Source organism: Egretta garzetta, unplaced genomic scaffold (genome assembly GCF_000687185.1).
Source record: "Egretta garzetta isolate BGI_Z169 unplaced genomic scaffold, ASM68718v1 scaffold212, whole genome shotgun sequence".
Lineage (NCBI taxonomy): Eukaryota > Metazoa > Chordata > Aves > Pelecaniformes > Ardeidae > Egretta > Egretta garzetta.
The window spans coordinates 183,667-194,350 of record NW_009258759.1 but is presented as its reverse complement, the minus strand read 5'-3'; the positions used below and the strand labels follow the sequence as shown (position 1 = coordinate 194,350).

The window sequence follows — 10,684 nt, the reverse complement described above, 5'->3', positions numbered from 1 at the left end:
GCCCGCCATGAGCCCTGCCAGGCGCACGGGGTCCATCGGGAGGGGCGGTCGCCCATAGTAGCGGGGGTTTCTGCTGGCCATCAGGAGAAACTCCTGAATCGTCTGTGCTTGTGCAAGGTCCTCTGAGTGCGAAGATATCTGCGCACCTCCTGTGGCCCTGCGAGTAGGAAGAGTGCCAACAGAATCCCTATGAAAGGGAGAAAAGTACTTGATACGCTGAAGGCGTCACTGAGCCCAGAGCTCTCGAAGCATTTCCAGCAAAAGCAGGTCCAGTAAATAGCAGCCGAGAGAGCCACAACTGCCATGGCCTTCACAGGGGTTTGTGTGCAAGGCATTTTCACTTGCACGTGGCAGCCAGTTCTAAGTGTAGCAGCATGCAAATGGTGCAAGGGTGATGAAGTGATTGCCAGGTCATTCCTTTCTACAGTTCTAGTTTGCATCTTATTTCCCTCTCTTGACTATTAAGGCTGTCTAGATCATCATCTCTGATACAGGGGAAGCCTAAATATAATTGAGATGGACTCAGCTCCATGTATTTTAACACAGCTGAAGCATCATTAGAAATCTAGGCAAATCCAGAAATATTCAGAACTGGGGGTAGTGTCTTGTGAAGCAGTGATTGCAGAAAAGGGTTTAGGGAATGAGCTCTGACAACCTGCCTTATACGAAGCGGCTGAAGGATCTCTAGCTTATTGATCAGAAGATGGAGAGGTTAATTTAAAGCTATAAATTCCTGTCAGTTGAGACAAAGATAGAAAAGAAATCAAATTTCTGAAACTGCAGCTAGACAAGTTCAATCTGTAAGTCTGATGCCCTCCCGTGTACAGCATGGCTGCCGGGTGAGTGGACCACTTTATGCTGTCTCAATTTTTCACATCTTCCTGAACTAAAGTGCTGCTCAGTAAGAGCTCAGAGCCTCTGCTTGTGTCTAAGCACCATGTCGGACTCCATCTCCAAAGGGACTGACTGTCAGAGTCACAGCAAGCAGCTGGATGGCTCCAACCATGTGCTCCCTCACCCCCCTCCCGGCCTGCTATGCCTGGGCTGTGTGGGCAGCTCTGAGCCCTCCAAGGCTCCTGTGTACTTGGATCTACAGCGGAAACAAGAGTTCTCCAGCCTTACTAGCAAAATGCTGCAGCCTCAGCTGGGCTGTCACTGTGGGGCTTGATTCCCCGTGGCCCAGCTTCATTCTTGCCTGTTGTGTGTCAGGTCAACTTCCTGCATAAGGTCTCCTGAGATTCTTTCTTGTTCCAGATCTTCATCGTTTTGAGGCTACTTGGATCCCAAGACAACTGGCTTTCCATTGATTCCAAGTGACATCCAAAAATGCTGTTTCCCTTTTCGTGCTGTGCCTGGCTTTCTGGACCTACCACATACGCATCACTGCAGCAGACAGGTACTTCTCAGTCCTGGTGTTCTTGTGACAGGAGGTGCAGCAGATCGCACCCCTGTGCTTTTCTCTAGCCTTGTCCCATCTGTAGCTCACAGCTGTTCAGAGATGTAGCCAAGTCTTGTGATAACCAGTGACACAATTCTTTCTTTGGACTTCTAATTGTTTATCATCAGCACAACATTGTAGCATAGCCTTTTAAAATTACGCCACAGTTTCCCATGTTAGTAGGAACAATCTTTGTTTCACTCTGGCCCAAGACAAGACCAATTTTTAATTATAGCACCTCTGAGTTTTCTGTAATTCTTTCCTCTCAAAAAGCACAGAGCTGTTAAGTTCCTTCCTAAAATTATCCTTTCATACTTTTAAGTCAGTCCCCAGAAAGCTATGGTGCTGAGCTCTAAATTCTCATAGAAACTGAACATTAATTAGTTTCAATAAGAATCATAGAATCATTAAGGTTGGAAAAGACCTCCAAGATCATCAAGCCCAACCATCAACCCAACACATCTGTGCCTACTAAACCATGTCCCGAAGCGCCACGTCTACACATTTCTTGAACACCTCCAGGGATGGTGGCTCCACCACCTCCCTGGGCAGCCTGTTGCAATGCTTGACCACTCTTGCAGTAAAGGAATTTTTCCTTATATCTAATCCAAACCTCCCCTGGTGCCACTTGAGGCCATTTCCTCTTATCCTAAAGCAACAGCAATGTGACAGTGAATGGCTTGATATATGGAGTTTACTCAATTCAATCCTGTAAGTCCTTTCTGGAAATTAATTCACCTGGGAAAGGACAATGAAATTCCTTATAGATCCATAGAATAAAGAGTTCCACATGCAGCTCAAACTGCAAGTCTGCAGCAGTGAACAAATTCTGACTCTTGGCATCACGTACCCGGTGGAGCCTCCTTGGAGCCACATTGGAGTGACCAACTGCGCATGGTATACTTTAGGGTGCACCCAGAGAGTTCTGGGCTCTCTGGGCAAGCCTGGCATTTTCTTCTGGGCTCAGGTCCTGCCTTTCTTCCCCATCATCCTCTGACAGATCAAGCAGGTGATCTGAGCTTTCCCTGAGGACGACCCTGCTGCTGCCTGCCGCAACACTGGGTAGGTCTTCAGTTGGCTGGAGTTCGGTGGCGCTGCATCCAAATAACAAACACCTACAGGTGCTACAAGGCACGTGCTTTGGGGAGCGCATCAGGTGTTACTGTGTGCCTGTGCTCAAGCATTAAAGAACAGTATAGACAGAAGCTGGCATCCTGGAAGGGGCACATGCACTGTGGCTCCAGGGTTTACCTCACTGTCACACGGAACGTGCAAATATGCTGACCTGGGTAGGGCCTTTTACCCTCAGGGAGGGGCAACTTTTTCAACACTGTGAAATGTTCCTTTGGCTCCCCAGAGTGATCCCTTCCTCTAGCTCACTCTGGATGTCCAGAGGGACTCACTGAAATTGTCCATTTGAGAAGGTGGCGCAGCTCACGTAGACATAATCTTAGGATCTCGAGAACAGGAGGCAATGGACTTCCAAGGAGCAGGGACCCAGGTAGTCCTCCCTTTTCAAATCCCTACGCACCCTCTGTGAGGAGCTGCCTTTGCAGAGTGGGCTGAGCCAGACAAATGGGCTGTACGAACCAAGTTGCTCGAGTGGTACACATAAACGTGGCCAGTGGTGAGAAGTAAGAGGCTTTGAACATCTCCTCCACTGTGTCCTATATCTCCTATATCTGATCTAAAGCCTGCACCAGAGTGAGGGTCTCCATCTACATATTGAAGATACCAGTTGAGTTTGAGCTTAGCCAGCTGGAATAACTCCACAGGGCCATAATAGGACACCCTACTCTGTGGGTCTTGTTCAAGACCAACGTTCCATTCTGGGGGCCATGGGGCTCAGCACGGTCTGTACAGCGATCTGTGGATCCATGGTTCCCAACACCTAAGATGGAGAGTGCCTCAAGAGAGCCTCTTTAACAGAGAAAGAATAGTTTGCACAGCTTTCATTGTTTGCTTTTGCTCTTTTTTTTTTCCATCTAGGCCTGTCCAGCCCACTAAGATACATTGATCTCAGACATGTAAATACTGTTTGAACATATGATTGATTGTGTTTTTAATCTGATTTACTAAGAGACAAGGCCCATGTAATCACATTGTCTTACCTCCTGCTCTTTCATGTCCATCTCTTAAGTCATTTGCAAATCTGTTTGCAAATCTCAGCCAAGTCTGATAGAGCAACAGAGCTCTTAAAGATGTTACATTCTTGCAAGTGCTGTGAAAACTGGAAGCTGGATAGATTGAAAGTGGGAACTCAACATTTAGCTGGTATTGTGGCCTACTGGCAAGCTAATCAATATCTCCATAGCACAGAACCAGACAGGGCACACAGCCTCCTGCCCAGCAGGAGGGTGGACAATATGGGAAGGATAAAAGGATGGCATGGTTGGGAGGGCCATGCGGACAGCATGGAGTGACTGCTGGGGAATGGTTTCGTCAGAAGTAACTCAGCGAAAAGCTGCTTCATTTTGATGGGGAATAGCAAAACTACAGCTGACATCAGAGGAAGAGCCATTAGATCAAAACTGGGAGGGTGGGGTTTGGGGTCTACCTTATTTGTGACATCTGTGAAATCACTGAGCTCCCCTATCCTTCAGTTCCTCCATCAAACCAAGGTAAAGCATTCAGAGCTTCTCACATAGGAAGGGCTGCAGGTTCTTTATGGAAGTAGTTTGGTGTTTCTGATATCAGTCAGTGTGGAAAATGCTACAGCATGCACAAATCAAGCTAAAAAGTATTGTACCTTTGACCTTTCTTCTTGCCTCAGAAATAAAAACAACTGAGGGAGGAGGACTGGGCTTAGCGTCAGTGCAAGATGAGAGAAGGGTCCCATTAATCCCTGTTCAATCCAGCCCAGTGCCTCATTTCCCAAAGGCTCATTTAGAACAACAACAGTTCATTTTTTGCAGCTTATGAAAGACACACTTGCTCCACACTCTCTTTTGTACGGCCGAAAGCAGCAGGATAGCCTTGACATGTAAGTAATGCTGGTTTCTAACTACCAGCCTTCTTGTGGCTGTGGGGTAGGCAGCTTTTGAAAATTTGGCGTCTAATTTTAAAACAAAGGCTGGCATTCAGCAGCCTCTGGAGGAAAGACTGGGGTTTTGGGGTGTCTCCGAGTGGCTCCGGCTGGAGGAGGAGGCTGCCTGCCTACAGGGTGCACTGCTGCCCCACACTGCACCGCCGCCCACCCTGCAGGGCATCCCACCAGCAGGAACTTCTTCTCCAACTGGGCTTACATGGGGTTTTTTTAAAGCATAGCAATAAAACCACCAAAATACACTGACTGCGGGCATGGCTGTGGTGTGTTTGTGAAAAATTACAACTTTACCCTTGTTAAGCGCCTGCATTACCAGCTCAGCCCTTCAGTCACCAGAGGACAAAGTGAAGCCACTGTTACAGTTCTCGGGAAAAGGAGCTGAACAGATTATACTTGGGTATTTTAGTGTACGTGTCCAGGGGACTGCATGACAGGTCTCAGTTGTTGATCTTGCAGTCTGTCCTGTTTAAATGTGAAGTTCACCAAAGGCTAAGGTAGAGGTCGTATTGCCACTTGAAAAGTCATCCTCTGGAGTTTTAAGCCTGTGGAGCTGTTTCACATGAGGCAGAGTATGACTCATGCTAATGAAAAGGGTAAAGAAGATTTTTTTAAAGAAATATATCGCAGTTAAATTAGTTTAGACAGCATGACATCAGAGAGTAATTAAATAGGTTTGTTGGAATTCCGTTTCCAATTCCTGAGTTCAGGTTTGTAAAAGATTTCTGAGCACCTGCAGGTCTCTGTGTGTGAAATATTTTCACTGGAAAGGATTCAAAACTTTAAAAAAACCTTTTAACACAGAGGCAGCATTACGCCATTCTTCCTTCTTGGAAAAAAACCCCTTGGATTTAAACAGGACTCCTTCAAGTTTTCAGTCAGTTTTACAGAAGAAAACGAGGTGGTAAACTTTCTCTTTTCAAGAACAAGTTCTTTATAGCTGCTAACTGAAGTCAGGGGAGATTGTATCTGAGTACATGAGCATTTCCACTATGGGACTGGATACAAGTATTGAACAACGAGATTTGAAATGTTTTAATCTCAAACAAAAACCATTTTTGCTGACTTTGGTTTTTAATTTCTTTCATGTTTTCTTCTGCCAAACTGGAGGAACCTTTTCTGATTTTTTCTTTAGTGGCATTCAGAGGAAGACCAGAGGATGAAAATCCTGCATTTTCTCACTTTACTGCTTTGGCATTTGACTTGGCTGTCTCTGGATCTAGTTCCTGGAGCGCTGAGTAATTCTGAAGCAGGCCAGAGTAATCCAGGATCTAAACTAGGTTTTTTAAAAGCCGAAGGAAAAGAAAGGAATCCCTCAGCACGGGCAGGTACACTGAGGACTGCAAGCCATGGATATAGTACTGGGACCTCAAAGGCTAGGACTAAAGGCAGTGCTGTTCAGGCTGGAGCTCTGCTGGCCAAGAACGATGAATCAAAGAAGGTTCTCTCAAGAACAGCAGCCACGGAGGGCAAGGTAGGACATCTCCCCAGCAGACCTTCTGGAGTAAGGACAGTGACTCCAAAGGTTCAAAACTTTAGCAGCAAGGTGGCTTTGAAAAAAACTGGCACAAGCAGTACTGACACTGATTCTTTCAAAACCAAAAAGACTAAAGAGCCTGTAACCCAGAGGGAAACTAAGGAAACTTTCAGACATCCCCCTATAACGCCACATGAATACATGCTCTCTTTGTACAGGACTCTCTCAGATGCAGAAAGAAAAGGTGTTAATGGAAGTGTAAAACTGGAGGCTGGACTTGCCAATACAATAACCAGCTTTATAGACAAAGGACAAGGTAAGAAAGGAGCTCATGTGTGTGCGTGTGTGGACAGAGAGAGATGTCTGGATGTGTTTGTATATGTAGAGAGTATTGGAAAATAATCATACTTTGTTAAAGCCAAATAGCTCTTTTTAATGTAAATGAAATCATACAACTTTGCTGCAGATTTTATCTTCCTGCCTTATCTTGGAAAATTCATTTAGAGGTAGAACTAGATGGGTGTGTGGCAGCCAAACAAAATGTTTAGAAAATATTTTGCATATGATTGAAAATTGATCAGTCTTTGCATGCTGAAGTATGCAAAAGCCTTTCAAAATTTTGTCTTATTTTCTTTCCGTAACTAGCTCCTGGAAACTGCTACCATTAGATTTTGTTGTAAAGTATGTCTAAAACCGCATGATATGCTAAGAACAGGGCTATTCCATGAAAAAACCACAAGTTTCAGTATCAAAAGGTCAGCCTGATTTGTTCAAGGTAGAATTGTGAGGAACTACACTGTAGACCCAGGGGTCATTATAGTGTAGGGTGGGTGTATCTGTACTAGCTCGAAGGTCATGCCTTCAGGTACCACCGACCTTCTATCCACAGATGCCCACAGCTAAGCACAGACTAACAAGAGTAAATAACTTCTGAGACTCCAGAATTTGCAGTTCAACATTCTGGTTCCAAACGTTTTCTGAAATTTGGACTAGTGTCTGCTTTCACACAAGCAATAACCAGGCTCCCAAAGAATGATATTCACTTTACTGCTCTGGTTGGAGAGCCCCATGAAAATTTTTTCAGTGAAAGGGTTGTCAGGCACTGGAAGGGGCTGCCCAGGGAAGGGGTCGAGTCCCCATCCCTGGAGGTATTTAAAAGCCAGGCAGACGCGGTGCATAGGGCCAGGGTTTAGTGGTGGGATGGCAGGGTTAGGGGAACGGTTAGACTTGATGATCTTAAAGGGCTTTTCCAACCTAAACAATTCTATGATTCTATGATATGTTGCTTCCAGTGACATTACTTAGAGTTTTGTCATGTACTTAAGGAAGGAACACAGGCTATAGCTGATAAGGCAACGGTGATGGAAGACTCAGCCAAGAACTGGATTTGTTTGCCATTTAATTATGAATAGCCTGGCTTCTGGGAAGGGATGATACGCTGCTCACAAGTGCTGCATTCAGGTTCTCAGCTCGCCACTGGAAGGCATTGTTAATGTAATGTTGCTAGAATGTTGGCTCAGCCGTATTCCTTGTTAGTGCTGCTCATGAGCTGAACCAAGCAAATGTAACGTCAGGTTAAAGGGAGGTATGTTTTTCTGCCCAATTTGAAAAAGTCGTGAATCATGTGGAGTTAAGTTAATAAGGCAATTATCCTTGTGTCTGGCAGTTCCTGAGGGATGTTGGTTTTAAAGGACTAATTCACTATTGTATCATCTAAGGGTAAATTTGCTCATATTTGGAGCCAGCATGAGGCCTGGGCACCACTGAAGCTCTGTTTCGGTAATTTAAGTAGGATATAAGTGGTGAATGGGCCCTGTGAGTGCTCAGCCCTGAAAAAGGACTATTTTTCGATTGGCTAATTGCTACTTTGAAGCTAGAAAATGCCCACCGGTGAAAGAAATGAGTTTTCTGCAACTCAGAAACTCATTTCCCTGTTGAGTCGCTGAGTTCTTCTAGGTCCCTGCACAGAACTGATCCCTTGGACAAAAATTGCTCTTTCTGTTTGGTGGGCTAATTAAGGAAACTTCTGGGCTTATGAGCAAACTTCAGGAAAACCATTAAGAATTGATTAACTGATATTGATCTGTGCTTGATGTACATTTAAAAATGTGTGTGCTTTTTTCAGATGAGAGAGCACCAACTATAAGGAAACAAAAATATATTTTTGACATCAGCGCATTAGAAAAGGATGGTTTGCTGGGAGCAGAGCTTCGAATATTGAGGAAGAAGCCTTCTGATACGTGGAAGTCTCATTCTTCTGGAAAAACTTCCCAAGTGAAGTTATTTAGTTGCTCTACAAACAGACAAGCAGCAACACTCCTGGACTCTCGTACTGTCAGCATCACAGATACACCCAAGTGGGAAGTGTTTGACATCTGGAAACTTTTCAGGAACTTTAAAAACTTGGTTAACTTGTGTTTTGAACTGGAAACTTTTGACAGGGGGAGAGCTGTTGATCTGAGGAGTGTGGGATTTAATAGAACAGGAAGACAGGTCAATGAAAAGGCTCTCTTCCTGGTATTTGGGAGGACAAAAAAGAGAGACTTGTTCTTCAATGAAATCAAAGCTAGATCCGGCCAAGATGACAAAACTGTTTATGAGTACTTATTCAATCAGAGGCGGAAGAGAAGAGCTCCTCTAGCAACGCGGCAAGGGAAGAGGCCCACTAAGAATCTGAAGGCAAGGTGTAGCAGAAAAGCCCTCCATGTGAATTTTAAGGATATGGGCTGGGATGACTGGATAATAGCCCCTCTAGAGTATGAGGCGTATCACTGCGAAGGGCTTTGTGAATTCCCCCTTCGATCCCATCTGGAGCCCACCAACCACGCCGTTATCCAAACATTAATGAACTCAATGGACCCAGAATCAACGCCCCCGACTTGCTGTGTCCCAACCAGGCTGAGTCCTATTAGCATTCTTTTCATTGACTCTGCAAACAATGTGGTCTACAAGCAGTATGAGGACATGGTGGTGGAGTCGTGTGGTTGTAGGTAGCAGAACAGTTGCTCACAAGAATGTGTTACGCAAAGTAATGTGACACATTGAACACAACCTCTCCTCAAACAAGGTTAACTAGATTCCTTACTTCTAGGGTACGTATGGTTACAAGCAATAAATCCACTGCTTCTATATGTCTCTCCACCATGGGCATGCTTCAGTAGCATTTGGATGCTGTCATGCAGCCTGATACGAGGCCTTGTGTCGGTGACACGAGACTGGCTTTAACTGAAGTCCATGACAGACAAGATTATACCTCCACACCTCTAGATAGCCTGCTTTTAGCCGCAAGGCAGTGCATAAAGATGGTATCAGTGAGCTGTGGATATGACCTGTTTGACCCTTTGAACAATGTTCTTGAGACTGAATTTCTGTCTGAGTCCTTTTTCCACTGGGAAATGTAAGAAAAGAGTCCTGATGTCAAGAAGAGAAAGTTGTGTTCTGGTATGCTCCCATCTTGGTGTAAATAGTTACACTGTAACATGATTTCTTTCTGATTAGCTCTTGAAACTATGCATATATAGAAAAGGAGTCATTAAATATAATACGTTGATTTAGTTTTAAGTTTTACATGGAGATAGGTGGTGCAGAAGGTATTTGCTTCCATGTATGTTTTCCTCCAAGCTACATATCTTTCTTAAGTATCCACCTTTCCATTATTATGTAGAAAGAAATACTACTCTGTATAAGGTCCAAGTTGTTCTCAAATGCTCATAGTAAAAGCGTTCAATTATGGCATAAGATGTAATAAATTATTGACACAGTGCTACATTGTGTCTAGCTGTCCAACGCTGCACAATTATAATGCTATTACAAAATTGTTTTTAATGTTTTTCTACAATAAATACAAATGAAAGGGACTTTTCAGTGCAGCAGGATACCAGTGGTGTGCAGAACACGTCCATGTATTTTGCTTGCCTCTAACTCTGCCGCCACAGAGACAAACTGTGGAAACATTGGAAGAAAGATCTGAAAGTATGGCATGGTTTGATCTGGTGGGGAATGACGCTATCCGTTTGAGGTACCTGGGGCAAAAATGAGTTAGGCAGATGATTGCAAAAGAGCCCTGGTATCCTTTTATTCCACCCCCCAAGGGTTGTGTGTTTGCATATCCCCTTTGTCTATTCTAGACATGGACTATAAATTCATTGTGGGATTACTCTGTGTATGTTTCCACCTACAAAACTAGGTACCAGATGTTCAACTGTAGATGGATCAGGAAGGCCTGAAAAACCACCAGAAATTATTGAAGTAGCTTATCAGTAGTATAAAATATAAATGCTAAGGTTTGATATTGTTTCATCACAGTTTAAACCACCAAGTCACACGATTTCCTGGATCTGAACTCTCCCCTGCACAGCATCACTGCTGTGGGTACGACAGGGAGCTGAATATGGCCCCTGAGGTCCTCCTGGTCAGTACCCCAGACTGGACGTGCTGTAGCTCACACTAGCCGCAAACCGTCCTAAATTCCTGGTCAATGGTCATAGAGAAACAGTGACAGAAAGCTCTGCACCTCCTGCACTCTTGAGGTGGCTGAGCCTTTAACCAGCTTAAAATACCTGGTTAAGCGGCCTTGTTGCCGGGCACATGGGGTTTCCCTGTGCAGGCAGACCTGTCCTGTACCATAACCTGCAGCAGGGTGATACAGAAAAAAGCACTGCAGGGAGCTTTCATACATATAATCTCTTTGTAACAGCTTAGCGCCGTGATTTCTACCTGCAGGAAT

The 10,684-nt window shown here is 44.6% G+C and overlaps 1 protein-coding gene across 1 annotated transcript; it reads left to right on the top strand.

Annotated features, from left to right (window-relative positions):
* Positions 1–5,640: 5,640 nt before the first annotated feature.
* Positions 5,641–8,952, top strand: GDF5 (growth differentiation factor 5). The gene is made up of 2 exons (XM_009649295.2): positions 5,641–6,274; positions 8,084–8,952. The coding sequence occupies exons 1-2, from the start codon at positions 5,641–5,643 to the stop codon at positions 8,950–8,952; spliced, it is 1,503 nt and encodes a 500-aa protein (XP_009647590.1).
* The last annotated feature ends 1,732 nt before the right edge of the window (positions 8,953–10,684 follow it).